Raw genomic sequence first — 23,174 nt, 5'->3', positions numbered from 1 at the left:
TATATTTCCTCCACTTCACAATATAGGCACTGTTTATTTGAACACTCTTAAGGTTGTTTTCAATTACACTGTTTCAATTAATTTTAGACATCTTGGAAAGTAATACTTCAAAAATTTACATAATTGAGGATATAATTATCAACGCCTTTCCACCCCCACACATTCCTCACACATTGAGATGATCATACTTGACTTAATTTGGGTCACCACTGAAATACCCTGTGGCTTATACAGAGCTTAGCGTCTACATGGGAACATAGAACATTATTTTTGTCATCTATAACAAATAGCATGTCCTTACTTGGCAAAAAGGTTATGCACTAGTGCTTTTTTGGTTTGGAAAAGAAATGGCAATTTGCCCATGTTCTGTTTTTTTGTAGCAGCCTTTAATAGCTCAGTTGAATAGACATAGATAAATGCAGCATTCTTTTCTGGAATTGGGTTGGATGTTTCATTGCAAAGAAAATGGGAAATTAAAAATAACCCAAAGTATGGCCAGAATCAAATTCTGAACCAATTGCAAGAAGTAAATTTATTGGGCCAGAAACCAGATATCTAAGCACATTTGAAAAAATGAGGCGTTTATTTAAATAATAGTCACCCTCCACGATACTGGAACCCAGAATGCAGTGTCTCCATGTTGTTAAAGAGTAAATGCTGTTTCAAAGCTGAATAATATGTCATACAAATACTTTCTTTGAGAAGATTAGCGATTTAGATCAAATGTGGATTTGAAAACTGTAAAGATCTGTTTTATGCAGCTCTTTTGCTAATGGGTATGACTATGAAATCTTTAAAGCAGAACACTCCATGAAAAGTGTGAACTAAATATATATGCACAGAGTATTTAAAATTTAGATGACATCATTTATATTGCTTACTTTGCCAGTAAATGAATGTGTTACCTAGTCTACCACTTTTCACTGTTTGAGGTCAACTTCTCCCTCCCACTCAACCCCAAATTAGGATACATAAAGTTTTGTAGTTCAGAAAATATGTGATTTTTAACCCATGTAATATTGGCTATATTTGTACTAAAACTATTTCCCTTGTAAGTAAGAAAGCATATATTTTATAGATGATGTGATATTGTCTTACTTCAAATGGTTATTAACTAGCATTTTTATCCTTTATTTCTTTATATATATATATGAATGTTTTGTCTGCATTTATGTATGTTTACCATGTGTTTGTAGTGTTTTTGGAGGGGCAGAAAGACAGCGTTGAATCCCCCAGAACTTGAGTTCCTGGGGGTTGTTAGCTACCATGTGGGTTCTGGAAATGGATCCTGGGTCCTCTGCAAAAGCAGACAATATGCTTAACCACAGACCCATCTCTCCATCCTATTAATTAGTACTTTTGAGCATGCTGTTTGGAGCACTGTGCTAGTACTTCTAAAGGGCAGAGAATGCATATTTGTTATGTATGATTATATAATATGTTGCTGTACTCATGGATCTCATATTTGAGTGTACTACAAATCAGCATAAAACAATGTGGTGTTTCAGTAACTATAAAGCAACTGAAATCAGACAAGGACCAAACTGAATACTTGACTATATCCCTATAATTTGGAGAGTTGTTTTAAATATTTATGAGGTAGCTTCCCTCAGAATGAAGTTAGGTGTGAAGGATACAAGCACTATTTCAGTGGTCATACTGATCTTAATATCCACCAGAAAGAGACTATCTACTCCCAATGAAGCCATGTACGTCCTTCTCTAAGTCCTCTACAAAATTTCAATTTAATTTTAGTTTTTATTCTGTTTTATAGATGAGAACACTGAGGCACAAAATCTTACCAGTTTATTTAAGAGCTCTGAACCTGCTAGAAGCAGAGCTGAGAATTGAACACAGGCACTAGCTTCCCATGCTTGGGAAATCATGCTGCTTTGAATACAAATGTATTTCTTCACTAATGCCACTTGGGAGCCATATACTTTTCAAATGAAATTTGATAGAAAATCTGGAGAAAATGAGTCAGAATTGCATATTATTCAATCCCTTATTGTTTCTTTTCTTTCAATGCTAAAATTTAAACCCAGGGCTATGCATGTATTACACAGTGTTCTCCATCTGCTATGTCCTCAGTCTGATGCCCCACCATTGCCTTCAGTTCTAAAGCACTTCAAACCATGTCTTAATTACACAGTCCGTTCCTACCCACAAAGACAGTACTTCTAAACTCTACTCATGATTATTTCAATGATTGCAAAATCAAACTCTTTGGCATGAATGGGAAGTGCACATTGGAAAGAAGGTTACTGTGTTACTAGCTCTTCTTATTCTTCTTTAAGCATTGCATACCTTGTAGTGTCAACTTACCTTCCTGTGACCCTTATGATGTATCTGGTATTTTTTCTAAAGCTTCTCACATTTAAACTCAAATGGATCCTCAGAAATATCCTTTGATGTACTATTACTATCATTATTTTGTTAAAAATAATAAAAGTGAAGCAGGAGTTGGGCAGCTTTCCCAAGATTTCCTAATTTGTAGTGTAAGAAACAGAATTTAAAAGCAGAGAATCATGTCCATAACCAATAACATAAGAATGTATTTTATGAGTGTGAACATACATACATACATATGCATAGGGACAGGTATACCTAACAATTCATTCTTTTGACAATGTGTAGCTCAGTCATTCAGTAAACATTTAGTAAATGTTTATTGAATGTTTGCTCCTTGTCAGGAACCTCCTCAAAAATTAGAAGTTAATACGTGTATTAGCTATATTTCTGTTGCTGTGAAAAATCTTGACAAAGGAACTTATAGAGGGAAGTGTTATTTGGCTTACTGTTCCAGAGGGATAAGGGTCCATCACGGCAGAAGGCAGCTGGAGGAGACAGCTGGGAGCTCCTATCTTCAAGCAGGCATAGGAATCAGCAAGACAGACTGGAAGTGGGGCAAGTCTGTGAACCCTCAAAGCCTGCCCCCAGTGACCTGCATCCTCCAGTAGAGTCACATCTCCTAAATGTTCTATGACCTTCCCCTCAAGCACCATCAACTAACCAATTATTCTAATACTTGGAGCTTATGTGGAACACTTTTTATTCCAACCATCACCATAGGATTGTCAAAGGTCTCTTTTCTTGAAGCTCCATTCAAATATATAACAATGGATGGTAACTAAATAGCTTGCAGATTATGAAAACTGACAGGGGCAGAATAAATATGTGAAACTGCGTGATTGCACATGTCACCTTCACATCATATGATCAGTAAGGACATGTCTAGGTCAAATTTATAAGAGAGAAAAACAAGTTAAAGCCAGCAAGATAGAAACAGTTATACAGAACATAACATCTAGACATATTTCTATGCAATATTCAGCTGTCAACAGTTTAGGAGCTATGTTGACTAAGGAATAGAAGATACTATGGTAGGAGAGAGACTGAAGATTTGCCTTTTGTGGCTTCATTATTTAATAAACCCAAAACTTTGTTTGATATTTAAGGGGAGTGGTATCCTAGATAGGTGGTATGGCACAGGATTCCAGTGGTTCTTGAATTTACAGTAGAGTAGAAAACTTTGTTTTTCAGCTAAGTATATATAGTAGTTCATGGCTTGGATAATTTCTGAATATATACTGCTTCCCCTTCCAATTTTGGCTATTATTATATTTCTTCCTATTATAGTGGATTTCTTGAAAGTTAAAATGTGGACGAATCCTACATTTCAATCTATTAAAGCCTTCCAATTGGTCTCAGATTAAAATAGGCACAGTCCTAAATATGGTCTACATAAACATGTACCATTTAGAGCCAGCATAGCTCTACTTCTCATCCACGTCCATCCCAGGGTCCTGTCGCCTAATCAATATGCCCTCTTTTCAGTTTTACATATATTGTCTTCTCTGTGTGGGTTGTTCTTCCCTGTACCCTACTTCTTCCCAACATGCACACATATACATACATACAAAGACACACCACACACACACATACCAAATGCTTCAGCTAGTTTAATTCTACTTATTAGTTGTTTGATTCACATTTTCCTTGCCCATTATGAAAGTGTATTTTGGGTAAGACTGTGCCCACTTGATTCACTGTTGCAATGCCACCACCTATTATCATGTCTGACACATAATAGGAACTCAGTAATAACTCAATTGATGAACAGTTACATGAACCATGTTAAGTACTGCACAAAATGTAAATATTTGCCAAATAATCTCATGGAAACTATTCATGAAACAAGAACTAATATATGAAAGCACAAAAATGGATCGATTCAAAGTGGTGAAATACTAAATGTTCAGTATTCTGACCCCAATTTTCAGCCTAATGAATGTTTCCCCAAACAAAGATGTGGTTAAGGAATTACATGTCAAATGCAAGAGATCCTAGAAAGTACATAAGAGTTAATGCAGATGCCTCAATGAGAGATTGAGAGAAAACTGCAATGAGCTTACTCTATCTCAGATTATAAAGCAGAGATAACCCATCTCATTCAATGCATACCCACTTTAAATTAATAATAGGGAAATGAAGACAACATTATTCTAATTCAGGTTTATTTTTCCATAAATGTGGAAAGAAATATGTCTTACTTTTTAATCAGAAAGTGGTTCATATTTTGACTGCATGAAATGGCTAAATTCTTTTCTTTGTTTGGGTGCATGCATGTTTACATGTTTGTGGATAAGTGAGTGTGTGTGTGTGTGTGTGTGTGTGTGTGTGTGTGTGTGTGTGTATGTGTGTGTCCATGTGTGCCTGTAACACATTGAGGGCAGAAGTTGATATCAGGTATCTTCCTTTTATCTTTCCACTTTATGTTTTTAATCGGGTCTCTTGCTGAACCTGTAGGTCCCTAATTCCAGCTTCCTAGCTGGTCAGCTTGCTCTGAGGAGCCCTTGTCTATCATTTATGTGGGTCTGGGGACCTCAGCACTAGTCCTAAAGCTTGACTGGCAAGTGCATTATTCACTGAGCCATCTCCCATCCGCAAAGTGGGCAGATTAAATCATTTTGAAATTAAGCATTCTTTCTGCCTCATGGTGTATTTACATATAATTTGATACAGCATTTTGATGATTAAAAATAAGCACATAACTCACTTATTATAGAGTTCTTTGTACACAGTAAATTCCATATGAATCATGTTTGATTCATTTTCAGTAGTACACTTGCAAGCAAGGGAGGTGTAAAATGTAAACAACACACTGCAGACCAGTTTAATAACACAAGTATATTAGCTTTCTAGGATTACTGAAACAAAACTACTATGAACTGGGTGAATTAAGCCAACAGAAATTTCTTCTTCTTCTCCTACTTATTGTTTGACAGGATCTTGCTCCATGGCTGGCCAAGAACTTGTGATTCTCCTTCTACAGGCTCCCAGGGTTGGTGTCGTAACTGTACAGGTGTGTGGCACCTCACCTTAATATAAATGTATTCTTTTACAGTTATGAACACTGGGTGTCTGAAATCAGTGTTTTGACATTTCTTGTTCCTTTTTCTTTGTTCTCTCTTTTTAAAGGGCAGGCAGTTAAAGTTTATTGAGATAGACAATGAGCTCCCTATATTAGGGAGGGGCTTTGAAGCATGTTGTCGTGTTTTGGCATTTCTGTGCCCTCTCTGAAGTCTCTACGTGAGACAACTTCTTGTTTCCTACCTTCTAGGGGCAGTCTGTAATCCTTGATATTCTTATCTTCTAAATGAATCCCTGCAACCCCTTCACTAGCACCACAGAGCCGTCTTCCTGTGTGTCTGCCTCTGTGTCTTTTTTTACTCATTTTTTTTTATACGGACATCCGCCACTGAATTAAAGACTTACCTCAATTCAGTATGAATGTAACATATCTAGTTATGTCTGCAAATACCTTATTTTCCACAACAATCTGAGATTCTAAGAACGACATGAATTTAGGGGACACCATTCAATCCAGTACAACAAGTAAAAAATGTCAGATGTCTAGATTGAGATGTTGGCAGCAACAATGGTCAAACTGTAGAATTATGCTGAAGAATAACTAGAATTGAATAGAAACAGGACTTTGTAAGCTTCCAATTATGTGCTCTATTTTAGTATTTTGTTTCAAAATCAAATGAGAAACTGATGAAACCAATCACTTCTATTATTTCCAACATTTACTTTTTATTAATCCAACTCTGATTAGACTCTCAGACAGGTCCTACCTAGATTTCACCTCAGATATTTTCTGACCCACAGTTGCCTCCATTGCTCCTCATTTGCAATTTTCAATCTAAAAGTCACTTTACAGAAGACTATTTATTAGAGACTCTGCATCTTCAGAAAAATCTACATTCTGTCGTCCATTTAGCAAGTATATGTGGAATTATAGGCACAATGACAGGAGGAAATTACTAAGCTGTATAAATGGCAGGCATCTTCTTTCACATAACAAAATCTGTCTGGGGACACAGGCATTGAACAAATAGGCAAATAAATGGATGATAAGAAAATTTGAAATATCTCTGGTTATATGAATCACATAATATCACTTTGTGATTAGAAAACCACACGTTGGTAGAGGAAAGCATTGAGGATCATTGGCAGATTATTTGTTTGGTATCATAGAATGGGGAATTGAGACACAAAGTTAGAAATGAAATCAAAGGAATTAGTGAAATTACTTAGGTAGATGTAGAAAAGTTTATTGAAAGACAATCTTATTCAGAACTTTCACTTATAAAACAGATCCAGGTAGTGCTGTATTTACTGAAGTGGAGTGGTAAGGACATTGCATCTGAGGCCTTCCATGGTCTCCTTAGCTTCCAGGGACATAGCTTAGAAACTTGATGGTGGTGAGAAACATCAAAGAATAAAGCCAATGTTAGGTCACAGCCGCTCTATGGGATTGAAAAAACCATATGGGCCTCAATAATAGTTTACAGCCTCTGGTATTTGCAGCCTACAACTGAGTAACGAAGGTCATGCTCAGCATGTTCCACAAATGACAAGAGCCATGGATTATGCATGAATGCAAATGTGCTACTTCCTTAAAGTAATGAAACAATTCATGGTTACCATGTAGATTAAAGGTAAATTCATGGGCAAAGAGAAGTAAAATCATGACCATGTGAACATGTCCACACTTCTCCATTTCTGAGTTGATCTCTCTTCTTCATTAGGTTCAGATACAATGTTCTCCAAAGTATAGGCTCATAAGGATTTCTCTGTGTCATATTCTCTCTTCCTCCATCTTTCTTAAACCTCTTTACCACTTCCTTACAGCTACCTGCTGTATTTCTAACCATACCCTTTTAAATTCTAAGTTCAGGAAACTATTTTTGGAGATTCCTAGTTGCTTTTTAGCATTTGTATTTTTTAATTTTTTTCTTTAATGTGAATGAGTGTCTTGCCTGCATGAATGTAAGTACACCACATACATACAAAGCCTGTCTGGAGACCAGAAGATGTCTCATCCCCTAGAACTGGAGTTATGGACAGTTGTTAGCTGCCACGTTGGTTCTAGGAATTGAAACTAGGTCTGCTGTAAGAGCAACCAGTGAGCCATCTCTCCAGCACCTTCTACATATTCTTATTTTGTGTCTGTGCATAATTTAAAACAATTTTTCTCTTCAAAACCTCATGCTTTATTTTTTTAACTTTAAAGAAAATTTATGGAGAATTTTATACATGCATATAAGGTGTTTTGATCAAATCCACACTTATTGTCTCCCATCCAACTCCTCCCATATACATACTCTTACTAAACATTTTATTGAAAATTTAGGTTATGGCTTTTCACCATGGCTTTCTTTGCCAACAAATCATTTTTCTTCCCCAGTAGCAAGTCTTCTCTGTGTATTTAGTATTTTACTTGTGAACGAACATTCCTAACCAACAAGTTATCTTATAAACAGCTTAAAGTATTGGAAAGAGGACTTTGGAAGTGCAGAAAGCAGTATGCAGAAGGAAATCCATTTTCTTTGATTTTGTCCCTTTTGTATGTATTTTGAAAAGCAAACTTCCCCCTGTCCCTATCAATCTGGAAGTGGACTAGCCAATTATACTTGTATATATGGTTTCTTATACATGGTTTCTGTTAAGGTGGTCATGAACTAGTGATGATTTGTTGCTCAAATCAATTTTCCTCAAAATGCTCTGTGCCTGTCATAACCCTTTGGAACTGGACAAATTCTACTAATACTTAATGCTTATTCCAGTCATTTGCTTTTATGGGAGTCTTTCATAACTGATCTAGTTAATGTTCCTTTGTTATCCCAAAATATTTTGTAATAGGTACAATATTGAAGATATGGTCTTTGAAGTAAGAGTAGACTTCATTCTAACTATTCCTTATACTTAATCCGTAATCTTGTATAAATAACTGTTACTTTTTAAATGTCATTTTCTTTATCTACTTGTAGAGATACACAAATATCTTCTCAGTTCAAGCAGTAAAATTCAACATGTAAAACATATATTTGACACAGTTGTTAAACTTGTTTCTTCAATAAACAACAGTTTAGTATGTTTGCATATCTATTTTTATTGTACGTGTATGAGTGTTTTGCTTGCATGTATATGAATGTACTCATGTTGAGCAGCCTGTGGAGGTTAGAAGAGGACATTGGATTCCTTGAAACTAGGGTTACAGACAGTTGTTAGCCGACATGTGTATGCTGGGATATGAAGTCAGGTTATCTGCAAGAGCAACCAGCACTCTTAATCACGAAGCCATCTTTCTAGTCCCAGTTCAATGTATTTTTTAAAGATTCCTGGATTTAAAAAAACTGTAATTGTGCAAACACTTAATGATACTATTGGTTTTATAAATCATTTTGAACTACTTATGATGTTTCGGTTCAGAGATTTTTTTCTTAATGATCTTTAAATTATGCCAAATACCAATTTTAATCAAAAGAAGGAATTGTACAAGCTATAAAGATAGTTAGAAATATTTAATTCAACAAACAGATATCTTATCAGTATACTAATGTCACATGATGAGATAAAGCTCTGAGGCAGATGACCTGGGTTCATACTCAAGCTGTGTCATATTAAGCTGTATGATTTGGGTAAATCCTTACCAATTTTCAACAGTTATCACTCTTGTAAAATAGAGACAATTATAAAAATATTTAGAAAAATTAAATACACTATAACTTATTATGAGGATCATTTGAGTCAATAAATGGAATGTGTTTATAATATGGCCTTGGATTTACTAAACACTGAAGACATTATTGGATGTCACTTTCATAAGGGCACAGGATTTTGTGGTGGAAACTTGAGGGAAGACAGGCATTAACCAAGTAAAGAAAGGAATGCACATTTTCAAATTCTGATGATGACAAGAAAGAAAAAGGCAAGGTGTTACCAACCGCGTAACAAGATTGATTAGAATGAGGATAAAAAATAAAGTGTAAGACTCCCCAAATATTGTAATATCTACAAAAGTAATAATTTTCTCTCACCGTTGTAACACATTTTAAAAAATGAAGTAATTGAGGCCAGGTGTGATGGCGCATGCCTTTAATCCCAGTACTTGGGAGGCAAAGGCAGGCAGATCTTTGTGAGCTCCAGGCCTGCCTGGTCTACATAGTGAGTTCCAGGACAGCTGGGGCTACAGGGAGATGCTGTCTCAAAGAGACCAAAAAAAAAAGTAATTGAAGCTTTATAAATTCTATCACTTTTCATTCTAACACATTTTCAAATAATTAAAAAAATATGTATGAATATCTGTATCTTGTTATAAAAGAAATAACTCACATTGTTTATTTTTATAGCCTACCAACTAAGGGTGTGCCAGCCTCCACCACCTGTACCTAATGCTGAAATTTTGACAGAAGATGATGAATTTGAAATAGGTAAAGTTTATTAAATTATTTCCAAAGAATATACTGTCAGCCCAGTTATATTGCTTAGAAAGAAATAAAAATGCATAACGGAAGCAGCCTATGTGTAGACCCTCTTCCCCGGGGTTGATACAGATTTCTCAGATTGCTAAGGAGGGAGAACAATCTAAAGAAGAGAATAAATAATGAACAGCATGAAAATTCTGCTTTTTCCAGATGTGCATTAGAGATTAGTGTGGGAATTTAAAGCTTATAATTATATTCTTCTACTTTTTCACAAAATATTTTCCTTTCCACTGACATTACCTTTTTAACTTCTGTTCCTCAAGTTGAGGACTAAGACTGACTGCATTGAGTGGGTGATATGTAGACTGTTTTAGGAACAAGCTTTCTTTATATGTCTTGAAATTCATTTAAAATTGAATTGAAATTCCATGTAGATAATTCCACTGTTAGGAAAATGATATAAGAAGACATCTTAATGTTGATGTAATATCTGTCATGATTAGATTTGTTTGCAAACTAAAAAGAAATTCAGCCACCAATGTATATCTAACCTTGATATGAAGAAATAAATTAGAAATCTAACAATATAAAAGATTTTTTGGAAAACATCATTTTTATACAAATCAAGATATTTCCTTGTGACAGTTGTATCTGTCTAGCCTGAATTCATCAGCACAAATGGGCTAGTTAGTAGCTTGCTCCTGCCTTCATTCCTGATTGCTCCATGTCAAGTAAATCCTGGGGTTCAATACGTTAGAATGATCTCTCTTACATTTGATGGAATTTCAACATTGATTAAAAGTGAAAAAAGAGAAAACAATACTGTGATCTTACAACTGAAACAGCTATTCTTTTGGGGATTGCTTTATATCTAATCTGAAGCATTTGCTGTTCTCCCCTTTGTTAACAGGTGATATTATCAGGTATCAGTGTCTTCCAGGATTTACACTGGTTGGGAATGCAATTCTGACATGTAGATTGGGAGAGCGACTGCAGATGGATGGGGCACCTCCAGTTTGTCAAGGTAATGATTTTTTATGGTTATTTGCTTATTTATTTTATTTTTTAGAGTGAAGATCTTGCTCTGTAGCTCAGGTTGGCCTCAAATGTGTGCTCCTCCTGCATCTGCCTCCAGAGCATTGTGATCATATACAGTACATCAAACTTGTGGTTATTTACTATTTAAATATTTGTTTTGTGTTTAACTCAGAAAAGACTAATCTGAAAGGAAAATAATGCTATGTCAGTAATGAACATTTATTTGACAATATGATTCTGAGGTGTTCAATACATATGTTATTTTTAATTCAATTATTTCTCAGATGTAACATTAAAATCTTTCATTCTTCCAAATTTTAATTTCTCTAGATTAGCTTGAATCAGTTCAGCACATGAATTATTTGTGTTTTTTGAGGGAGGTAGGAAGTAGAAAAAGAGGAAAATCAATATATAATGGCTGCAATGTGATTATTTTTATTTGGAAGAAGATATTCTAACCACTAGATTAATAACAATTTATTAGCTACTTACTAAACAGGATAAGAGTTCAATCCTTAGAATCCAAGTACATGACTAACTCCTCAAAGTTGTCCTCTGAGCTCCACATATGTGCCATTGTGCACACATACATATCATGCACATATACACACACATTAATAGTAGTAAAATAATTCGTAGTCATTTGTTTGTTATACGTACAATTAGAATAATATTTTCTCATAATTTAAAAATTGTGACAAGTGGTATAATTTCCACTGGGTGGTTAAGACATATTTTTATGTGGATACATATTTACCATTATTCTTTGTGGTTTCTTATCTGTTAGACAAAGTGGCCTTGGCTAATTTGTATTTGCATAGCAAAATAAATTAAACCCAGCCATTCATTTTAATATTTCATAGTAAATTATTGACTAAAACTGCTAAACATTTGACTCAAATATTCCATTGTATTTAGACATTTCAAGTTAGTTTATTTTTAAGTAGATTTATCTTGTGAAACAAAACTTAGGGTTCTCTTTTGATACAAATGATCTCATACTATGGTAACCTCCCCACCCCAAAATAAATTAAACCCAGCCATTCATTTTAATATTTCATAGTAAATTATTGACTAAAACTGCTAAACATTTGACTCAAATATTCCATTGTATTTAGACATTTCAAGTTAGTTTATTTTTAAGTAGATTTATCTTGTGATACAAAACTTAGGGTTCTCTTTTGATACAAATGATCTCATACTATGGTAACCTCCCCACCCCCAAATCATATTCTACATGTGGAATCTTTGTTAAAATAATGCATACTGGAGCAAAAGAAAGAATAAAAAGAATAAGAAAATAGCAGGTAGACATAGCTATATTTATTATAGTCATTAAAAAAATCTACAATTAATTCTGGCCAATTTTTCCCTTTAAGTATTTCAAGTTATTAACATAGTTAAAGAGTAATTTTACATCCTGTGATTTACTGTTTTACTTACTTTTTTGTATCCTTATACAACTTGGAGACATTAACACAAAAATATTAAATTGTCTAAAATACAAATTTTCACTCTGAAAATCATGGCTATATAACTCTTTCACCTATCTACATCCTAAATTCCATCAACTATATTTGTAGTTTCCAAGCATAATTCATTTGAACATGGATTCTTCCTAAGATCACACACTAATCATTTTAGAATATGTTAAGGTCTGATGCCGAAACATAGAAATTTATGTGTAATAGTTATGAAAGGTCATATCAGTCCATCAAAACCTCAAAAATCATGTGGTTCACTTATCCTTTGACTATTTTAGTGTCCTCAGAATGAACCTTCAGTGTGTGGCCCAGCTTAAACCTATGGAATTTTAGCAATGTTATACACAGGATGTTCTGTCACAGTCACACCCCCTGTTCTGACTAATATGAAGATTTGTATTATACTAATTTAAATTCTGTTTGATACATTTTGATTTATTTACATACAATGTGTGTCACAGTGAGCAATTCTACACCATGAACCACATGTTTATTTTTTAATATATAAAATGGCTTTATTGGAGTAAAAAGGGCCTGATCATCTTAGTTATATTGTCATTTTAAATACAAAAGTAAGTAAATAACTCTATTATTTGGTATAATATACAAATTATCTGAATGCCAACAATTGCAATAGATGTCCTATGGAGAGTATTGGAACATAATTGTGTTCTTTAGTTATTCTTGTCTGAGAGTAAAAAGAAGTAACAGGAAGCAAGAATTTGTGTTTTAGCCAACATTTACGGCCTGGAGCTAACCCCAGCCTTTGCTGGGAGCAGAAATGATTTTGGTGAAATGAACATTGAGAGAGGGCCATTTACTGAACTGAATGAGTTAAAAGCTGGAGGTAAGAAGAAAGTGAGTAAAAAGTCAGGAGAGAAAAGCATGGGACTTAACAGAGATCAGAGGCAGAGACAGTAAGAACATAAGAAGAGTTGGAAAAATGAGAAAAACTGAAAGGAAATGAATGCCTTATCTTTTATTTATGTTTTTATTTATTGCCCATAAACAATGCATTTTCCATTTAATAAAAAAATCAATACTCTGAACTTTTAGGTCTTCCCTCAATATTTTAAATAGTAGCTTAAAGCAACTGTCTTCTAACACATAATTCAAGTTCACATCTTTTTAGTTATTGATCATGAAAAGAAAACTTGGTTTTTAAAATACAGTTTTCATTTATGTTCTAAAAGACTTGTAATGATGTCTTCTTCTGCAGTGCTCTGTCCTGCCAATGAATTACGACTAGATTCTACAGGAGTCATACTGAGTCCTGGGTATCCTGACAGTTACCCAAATCTGCAGATGTGTGCATGGAGCATTTCAGTGGAAAAGGGTTACAATATCAGCATGTTCATTGAATTCTTCCAGACAGAAAAGGAGTTTGATGTTCTTCAGGTGTATGATGGTAACCATGGGTTATATTTACTGGATATTCATAAATTCAGTTTAAATATTTTACCTGTGTGTGTAGTCCTTCAGTGTGAATAACCACTTGTGTGATTTTTTTTGGAGGTTTTAAATTAAATGAACTTCATTTTATATGAAAATTGTAGTTAGCTTGATAATTATGTTACAAATTGTAGTTATTTTAGTAATGCATTAAAATGTGTAACAAAATATTTTGTATTATATTTTTACTTATTGTTGATGTACTAGATTGTGTGTGGAATGATTTAAGTATTTAATATTATTAGAAACATAAATACCGAAGATAAATGAGAATATAATTATTCAGTTACATATAAATTATATTGTTTTCTTTCTAAAGGACCAAATATTCAGAGTCCAGTGCTTATTTCCCTCAGTGGAGATTATTCAGCTGCTTTTAACATAACAAGCAATGGTCATGAAGTATTTCTTCAATGGTCAGCAGATCATGGCAATAACAAAAAAGGCTTCAGGATAAGATACATTGGTACGTGATGTTTATAATTTCAACACATATCTCACCTGTATCCTCATTGAAATTGTTGCTAAAGAGTCTAGATATTATTCCATATATGGGAATGAGAATTACAGCTCTCCCACAGTGTTTCCTGAACATCTTAGGAATGTCTTAATGTCTCTGTCCCTCAAATTTCATTCAGTAATGATATTTCTTCCTCCCTTCTATCATTGATTATCTATTACAATAAAACATTAGCATGTCTATGACTAAGATTAGAGTTATAAATTAAACCTTAAGTTTGAATTCTATTTTTCAATAGATTTTCCCCCTTCAAATCTCAGAAAATATTAGTAGTATTGTCCAACTGTGTATTATCTGATTGTTTTAAAACAATTTCTTTAAATGCCAAATTTAAGTAAAAACAGTTCTAAATATTTGGTTTTAATTATTCTCCATATTTTAAAAATATTAATTGCTGAATGAGAATGGTGAACAAATTTTAAAACCATAATTAAAAATGACTTATCATTACTGCTTTTCACTGAGTAAAATTTAAAAATGTACTCAATATATTTTTTAATATCAAAATGACAGCTTTTTATGTGCTTTCCTGTTTGTAACAAGGTGTTCTTTTCCTGAGGGCAGTGATTACTTTGTGTTGTGTGTTGCACATATAACCAGCTCTCCATTATGGGAGGATTCTATTCCTTTGATTTACTGATATTTTAAATAGTAAAGACTCCAGGTCTGAGCTCCCTAACAGACCATTCCAGAAACTATCACTCACATCTTTCTTTATTGTTGAAACTTTGTTTCCCCAGATGATCAGATGATGGTCATCATGAATCACTAATAATTACAATGTTTTATAGATAACTCTTACACAATTCTAAACCCTAAAGAAATGATAAATTTCACTTCTAAAATATATACTCTCTCATTTACATAATTTTCCATATATATATAAATGTACAGATAAAATAATTCTGTCTAAATGCTTTGACTTTAGCCAAATGAGGAATACTTTTAATGAATTAGTAATTTGTGTTTCATATATTAACAGCAAAATTCCCAATATGTTTATATAGTCTGTAGCATAATAAATTTTAAGTCAAAGGAAGAATAATTTTAAAGTTAAAATATATACCTGAAATATCCTTAAGATTTTAAAAATATTTACTCAGTGTTTCTACTGTATGAAACACATTAATTTAATTTTATTAATGTTGTGCTCAAATACAGCATTAAAAAGTCAGCACATTGGGGCTGGAGAGATGACTGAGTGGTTAAAACTACCGGCTGCTCTTGCAAATGACATGATTTCAAATTCCAGCACTCACATGGTGACCATCAACCTTTTGCACTTCCATTTCCAAGGGATCCTCTTCTGTCCTCGGTGGGCACTGCAGAACATAGGTTCATTTACATACATGCAGGCATCACACTCACATAAGATAAAAATAAATTTTAAAGATGTTAAAAAGTCAGCATATTAATTTATATTTGTGTGGTTGTAATATCTTAAAGGAGAATTGTCCAAATTAAACAATCATAAGCATCAAATTGACTATATTGTACGTCAGTCTTTAGTCATGGCAAAATTTGAAGCAAATATGAAGAAAACAAAGAAAACACCACTTCAGACATCAAAACAGCTTGACATGTTAAATATCTACTTTTCCTGTTAGAAGTGACAGGTTATGACATACATCGTCTATGTTCAAACTGTTTCTTGCTATTTACACCCAAATTTCCATTTTCTCAGATGAATATTGACGTTTCAAAGAAGGGTAACTGGAGTGTTTCAGATTGAATAGTCTCCAAAGCATCTTCATTGAAAAACTACTTGACATTATCTTTTGACATTTCAGACTTCAAGATGAGAAAGTTTTATTTTATTGTCAATTTTTATCACCCTGTATAACTACTCCTGACAGAAAGAAAACTCTTTAGTAGAGTAGCAAAGAGGATTATGAAATAGGAGGACCCATTTTAACATCAGCCAAAATGAAATTCATGTTCTGCGTGATACAGGTGTCTAGAGATAACTTCAATGTGATGTGCAAACAACATGCTCTAATATATTGCTCTCAAGTTGTGACACTAAGGCTTTCTCATAATAGAAATACAGTATCTTAAATTCCATAAAATATTGCAGAGCTTTTGAACAGCCACATTTGACAGGAAAATATTTATAAGCAGAAAGCAGTAAGATTGACAATAAAAATTAGAAGAGAGTCCAGAGTTTGTCATGTGTCCTAAAATCCTTATAAATTGATGATTCTTAGAATAAAAATATGGTGGCCGTATGAAATAAAACCTATTCACAGAGACAACAGCTAACTTAGTTTTTAGTAGTCAGTCATATTAATTATATAGTTGTTGGCAAGTTTGTATGATAAAAATTCTTGATTTGGTAACTAAACTGTTATTATTTTTCTTTCGGAAAGCTTTCTACTGCAGTACACCAGAGTCCCCACCTCACGGGTACATTATTAGTCAGACAGGGGGGCAGCTGAACAGTGTGGTCCGTTGGGCCTGTGATCGAGGATTCCGACTTGTTGGGAAAAGCAGTGCAGTGTGTAGGAGGTCTTCCTATGGCTATCATTCCTGGGATGCACCGGTTCCTGCTTGCCAAGGTGAAGTACCTTATTCTAAAATAGTAAAAACCATTAATAAAAATTAATATACATGTATGTGTTGTGTTGCCTCTCCTGGAAATGAAGCATAAAAGCACCAAATTCATTGAAAGACACATAGTTTCATATCTCTTTTTTTGCTATGTAATCTACTTTCCTAAGTTTTCACTTAAATGTGTACTTTGCCCACAAATTTACCATACCAGTTGCTTTGGGGTAAAAAGGAAATTGAAACAGAGAGGGAAGTTGGGTTAGTGTGCAGAAAGTTAATTAAGAGAAAGAATGATTATGAACATTAAAGACTAGATTTAGCTCGAAGTGTGCAAATTTGTACATTTACAAAACAAACTCACAAGAGATAATTTATGCAGATACTTGTTTTTGGCTTCACGAATTTGCCAACTCAGCATGAATATGTTCATTATTCTCACTCGTATTGTCTTCAAAATCAAGCACTGGACCTTGTGACAGCAAACAAAATGACCAACTTCTCAAACAGCAAATAGTCTTTTGAATAGAACTTCATGTTTAAAGGTAGTTGATCTGAGAGTGGTGGGGCACACCTTTAATCCCAGTATTCCGGAAGTAGAGGCAATAGGATCACTGAGATCCAGGCCAGTCTGGTCTACATAGGGCATTCTAGGCCAGCTGGGGCTACATGTGAGACCCAGTCTCAAAAAACAAAACAACACAACAGGTAGTTGGGTTGGGTCTAGATAGTATAGTCATGAAGCCAAATTTAACACTAACTGCATAAGAGAAATTACTGTCACTACACTGAAAATCTTGAGATATTTTATTCACCACATTGTTTTGTCAACCTGAAGATTAATTTTATGTTTGCTCTTTTAATCCAGAATGTTAAAATCTGTATAGTAATGCTGAACTCTCACATTAAACAAACATAGAAGAGTTTCAGGGATTACATTTTGGGTTTTAACAATTATATAGTTTTGGAAGAGAACTTGTAGAAAGCCAAATGTAAAATAGGTCAATTAAAATTTAAAATCTAAAGTGAAGTTAAAACATGCCTACAGGCCAATCTGATGGAAACAATACTTCAGTTGAGGCCTTTCTCCTTTGGTGATTCTAGTTTGTGTCAAGTTAACTATATATAATGATCCCGTTATTCTGTCAATAAATACATTTGCAGGGAGTACAGGGGAAAATGGCTTCTTAGTAAATGTCTAATTGGGAATATACACATTGATTTAACAGGAGTCGTGAAACCATTTACATTTGCAACATTATTTTGAAGATTTTATAATTAAACACAAGGTTGATAATGTAATTGACAGCTCATAGTGAATTGAAAAGACATAGATTCACCAATTTAAATTCTTAATAGGAATTCAAAGTAAATTGTTAAAAAATGTGTGGTTCAAATGAGTTCTTTTGTGAGGTACTCTGAAATTATTTTGGAATAATTTGAAAGAATACCAAATAATTCTGCATTATTTTCAGTTTAAGAGATTTATCTAAGACTTTTCAAATTTTTTTCCATGATTTTGTGCTTATATATTCTTTTCAGCAATTTCCTGTGGAATTCCTAAAGCTCCAACAAATGGAGGGATCCTTACAACAGACTACTTGGTAGGAACTCGAGTTACTTACTTTTGCAATGATGGATATAGACTGTCATCCAAGGAACTTACCACGGCCATATGCCAATCAGATGGAACTTGGAGCAATCATAACAAGACACCTCGCTGTGTTGGTATGTGTTTTAAGGAAAGTTCATCATTGTTATAACATTGGTATCTTAAACAATTTGAAAATTTAAGTACTGTTGACTTCTTAAAACTAATCTCTGAAATTAAGTGTCCTGGGAAACAAAAGTTAAGTTGCTTTGTACACTCATGTACTAGAAAATAGATATCTGATTTAGATTCATTTTTGAAAATTCTGAAATATGTATATCCAGAAGTGGGATTTTTCTTTGTAACAAAGTTTTAATTACTTTGTAAAAATGTCATTTGTCAATTAGCCTTTTCTAATATAGGCCATTTAACATTTTACAGGTTTCAGGTTGTTTAATGTTCTATTTCAATAAACTGTGCTCTCACTTTTATAAAAATAAATGATAATGCTGAGATTATCCACAGTTTTGACTTTTGTTAGCATATTTCAGGTTACTTATATTTATAATGCTTTCAGTTGCTGTTGTTACTACCATAATAGATTAAGTAATATTGCAGAATGATAACTAAAATAATTTTGGTAAGGAAATTGGTACCAAAATGAATGGAGAAAGCTGGTTTGTGAAATATCTTTAATTTTCTCAGTTTCAATTACTTTTTCCCATTTATTATGAACCTTTGAACCTCATGATTTCATTTAAAGTGCAGATGGTTAAATTATTTGCAGTCTTAACAAGGTGTCTAATAATGCTTCCACTTATCTTTAACAACTTTTGAATAAACCAACACTGACATTAGTGCTCTTGTGTGAAAAGGTCATTCTGATCAGACAAATTTCCTGAAAGTGTAGTTCTTCAAAAACATCTAAACAATAAGGGAGGAGAGGAAAGGCAGTAATTGAGATCGAAGGTGTATAGAACAATGTGAATATAGCCTCTGAATTGTGAAACAGCTTGTTATGTTCAAGGAACTGCCAACAGCACCAGAGAGCTGGAAAAATGGAAATAATTGCTGTGGAAAAGAAATTAAGAAAAATTGCTGTTTTGTAGAGCACAATGGTGAATGAATTAAGGCAGTGACCCTATAAGGGAGTGAATAGATGTTAAATATTGCTAAGTGATGGACTGACATCATTGCATTGTTAGCATTTTTATTTGTTTTTGTATAGTTGTTACATGTCCAAGCATCAATTCCTTTACCTTGGAACATGGGAGATGGAGAATTGTGAATGGATCACATTATGAATATAAAACCAAGGTAGTTTTCAGCTGTGACCCTGGTTATCATGGACTAGGTCCTGCTTCTATTGAATGCCTTCCAAATGGTACTTGGAGTTGGAGAAATGAAAGGCCGTACTGCCAAAGTAAGTGTATACTATGCTGACCTTATTTTAGATTCCCTCTTTGTGATTGAACTTCTTGAATCTCTTCCTTTTCAAAACACACTAGAACAATGATGAGACTGTTTTCTTTCTGTCTCTTTTTACCTATTGCCTTGAGGCAGGACATCTCTATGTTTTCCATGGTACCCTCAAACCCTTGGTTCAAGCAATTCTCCTGCTTTAGCCTCCCTAGAACCTGGGATTTCAGGCATGAACCATCTTGTCTAGTGAAATAATATCAGCCATAAAATGATCCTCATTGCTGGTTAAAGTTTATTAATTATGTTTTATTAGAAAATATTTATAAAAATAGCCCATGGTATTTGAATGAAGAAATCTTATGGTCAAAATTTAGATTTATTATTTCTTTTTAAAAAATTTATTTATTTACTTTTATTTATTATTTTTATTTCATATATATGAGTGTATTGCCTGCATGTAAGTGAGTGCACCCATGTTCTGCAATGCTGCGGAGGTCAGAAGAGCTTCGGATTCCCCTGCAACTGGAGTTAAGGATGGTTCGTAGCCTCCATGTGGGTGCTGGGAATCGAACCCGGGTCCTCTGCAAGAGCAGTCAGTGCTCTTAGCTGCTGAGCCATATCTCCAGCCCCATAGATTTCTTATTTCTTTAACAGCATAGTTATGTTCATTGTGTACTTACTATTGCCTGGACAGTGCTTTTAGGTGTTTACATGTATTAAACTCATTCTTTTAAAAAGGAAACAGAGTAATAGATTTAATCATTTTACACAAATAACAGAGCCTGTAATTAGAGAATTGGTTCTTAGATCAAGCAATCTAAATTTCGAACATTGTGCTGTGTAATATTTAGTCTCTGATCCTCAAGTTCTTAAATAAGAAAATTATAATACTGATTTTGGAAAGTTGTTGTGATGATTTAATGCTGTGACATATTTGAAATGTCAGCTAGAACCAGATTCACATGAAGGTCAAAAGGCTTACTTAATCAAATTGAAAAATTGTTTATTGTTACCCATTCTTATAAATGCCCATGGTCTAATATAAATCACCTAAATAAATGTGGTATATTAATTTCAAATTCCTTCAACATACTTGTATTTTAATGTCCCAGAAAATTTGTTAGAGTAAAACTCAGCCTCTTAACTTGCATCCCAAATAAGTGTAATATGTACTACAGGTATTTATAATTTGTAAATAAATAAATAAGCAAAGAAATAATGATTACAATGAAACTATATTGGTTAAAAGTTTAATGCACTAAATAGCTATCTTACGTTTAACAGTTACCAAGCATCCATTGATATAATTTTGCTTATAAATATTATGGGATTTACAACTTACTTCTTGACATTTATATCAGCATAGGGCTTTTTGGTTGCCTTGTTATAAGATGATAATTTTGAAGGATTGCAAATAGATTTCTAGACTGTATTTTATATGAGCTTCTAATTTATGCATACATGCTCTATCTTTAAAGTTGAAGAATGATTTTTCACTAATGAATTATTCTCTGTAATTATAAAAGATAACTTTTAAATTGTATCATGTCTTTATTTCTATGCTTCCATATTCATACTTATTTTACAATTTCATTTTCAGTTTTAAGTACATCAAATCATAGAAAACTCAAAATATAAAATGCGTGCTATTTTTAACAAGTGCACATTAACTGTTTCTTCAAACATTTCTACTTACTATTTTTAAAGTCATTTCCTGTGGAGAATTACCTACACCTCCGAATGGAAACAAGATTGGAACTCAAACTTCCTATGGCTCCACAGCCATCTTCACATGCGATTCTGGATTCATGCTTGTGGGCTCTGCAGTAAGGGAATGCCTTTCTTCTGGTCTGTGGAGTGGATCAGAAACCAGATGTCTAGGTACAGGTTTTAAATTCTTAACCTCCCTCCTCACTAGAACACACATGAAAAGAAACTGACCTTATTATCTGTCGTGACGTGATAACATCTATTTAGTTAGGAAGGTTGTTGTTGTTTGTTTTAAATTGAGCTTTTGTACATTTCATACAACAGTTCTTAATCAAATTCAGATCCCCTCCCCCATCTGTCTCCCACCCCCCACAGGGCGGCACCAGACCACGTGTATTCTGCCTTACATATTAAATCCTATCCAGTCAAACGTTTGTACCCAGATATCCTCCAGTGCAAATTCATCCACTGAGCGGGAGACATTACATAAAGGAGTCCTGTCCAGGGACACGGACTCTGCAGTCTTATTTTTTAAAGTTAGCAAGTTGTGGCCTTTGGCGTTCATGGCACTCTGTTGTATAAGAAAGCTTCAAGGAAGGTTTTTAAAAATCAGAAAATGCTTAACTTTAAAAATCGCAAGTGATAAGAAAAAAAAAACTATTAAACAGATAATTTTTAAAGTTACTCAACTAGAATTTTGATGAGAATCTTATCTTATTAAGGAGATACATATTTTCTATGGCGAAAGTAATAATTAATTAATGAAAATTGTATTTGTACATATTGAGTTGGATTAATAGCCTAGCAGACATTTTACTCTGAACTGCAGTCAATTCTCCTTTCATCTGCATGTTTAAGTAATGACTAGAGAAGAAAAGCATTGTCTGTATTTAAACATCTTTCTTTCAACATGTATAAAACTCTTTCCATTAAAATTTCTAAAATCTATCTTTTGAAGCTCATTTTAGGCAAATGGGATTCTTCTCTCCTTAGGGTTTCCTGAATTCATTATAAAAATCTGTTCAGGAAAAGAAACTGAACTAGTTCTTTCTTTTATCCACTTTCTTTTATTATGAAAAGAATATTATGATTTCTATTTCATCCCTCTTTTAAAAGTCTTTAATAACTTCTTTGATATTAACAGAATACTGTGATTTATGTCTCATTTATTTCTCTAAAATAATAATTTTGATATGTCATAAAACACTGAATTGAGTCATAATGAAATCTGCTCTAATGTTTATGCTGTTGTCTGTTGGAGAATTTTGTGTGTTAATTCTAGCACTGCTAATTATTATGACTAGTATACTGAAGAATTTGAATACATCTTTATATAAGAACCTACTATTTAAGAATAAATTTAGAAAAGTCTATATTTGATTTGATGCCATATACTCTATTTCTAGTAAGTTTGAAAATATTTGTACAAATCCAACCATTATTTAAAATATAAAAAGGTATCTCTAGGTCGGGTGTGGTGGTGCATGCCTTTAATCCCAGCACTATAAATAAATAAAAGTATATCTAAAAGTTTGAGAGTAAACTGATTTTTAACTGGTATTTTCTGAACCCAATAACAATAGTTTTTATAAGGTCAGACTTATTTGCATCTACTACCAAAAAAAATTAAATTA

General features: G+C 33.4%; 1 protein-coding gene across 1 annotated transcript in view; it reads left to right on the top strand.

Moving 5' to 3' along the window:
• Positions 1–23,174, top strand: part of LOC103747790 (CUB and sushi domain-containing protein 3) — a 473,923-nt gene that overhangs the window by 373,574 nt on the left and 77,175 nt on the right. Inside the window, exons 31-38 of the mRNA XM_008850327.1 lie at positions 9,702–9,782; positions 10,687–10,800; positions 13,518–13,706; positions 14,070–14,216; positions 16,640–16,828; positions 18,360–18,545; positions 19,637–19,831; positions 21,538–21,711. Of these exons, the coding sequence (XP_008848549.1) occupies positions 9,702–9,782; positions 10,687–10,800; positions 13,518–13,706; positions 14,070–14,216; positions 16,640–16,828; positions 18,360–18,545; positions 19,637–19,831; positions 21,538–21,711 (1,275 nt within the window). The remainder of the gene's footprint in view (positions 1–9,701; positions 9,783–10,686; positions 10,801–13,517; positions 13,707–14,069; positions 14,217–16,639; positions 16,829–18,359; positions 18,546–19,636; positions 19,832–21,537; positions 21,712–23,174) is intronic.

Source organism: Nannospalax galili, unplaced genomic scaffold (genome assembly GCF_000622305.1).
Source record: "Nannospalax galili isolate Female #2095 unplaced genomic scaffold, S.galili_v1.0 scaffold1485, whole genome shotgun sequence".
Classification (NCBI taxonomy): Eukaryota; Metazoa; Chordata; class Mammalia; order Rodentia; family Spalacidae; genus Nannospalax; species Nannospalax galili.
The sequence above is the reverse complement of the archived record's forward strand: the minus strand, read 5'-3'. Positions and strand labels throughout refer to the sequence as shown.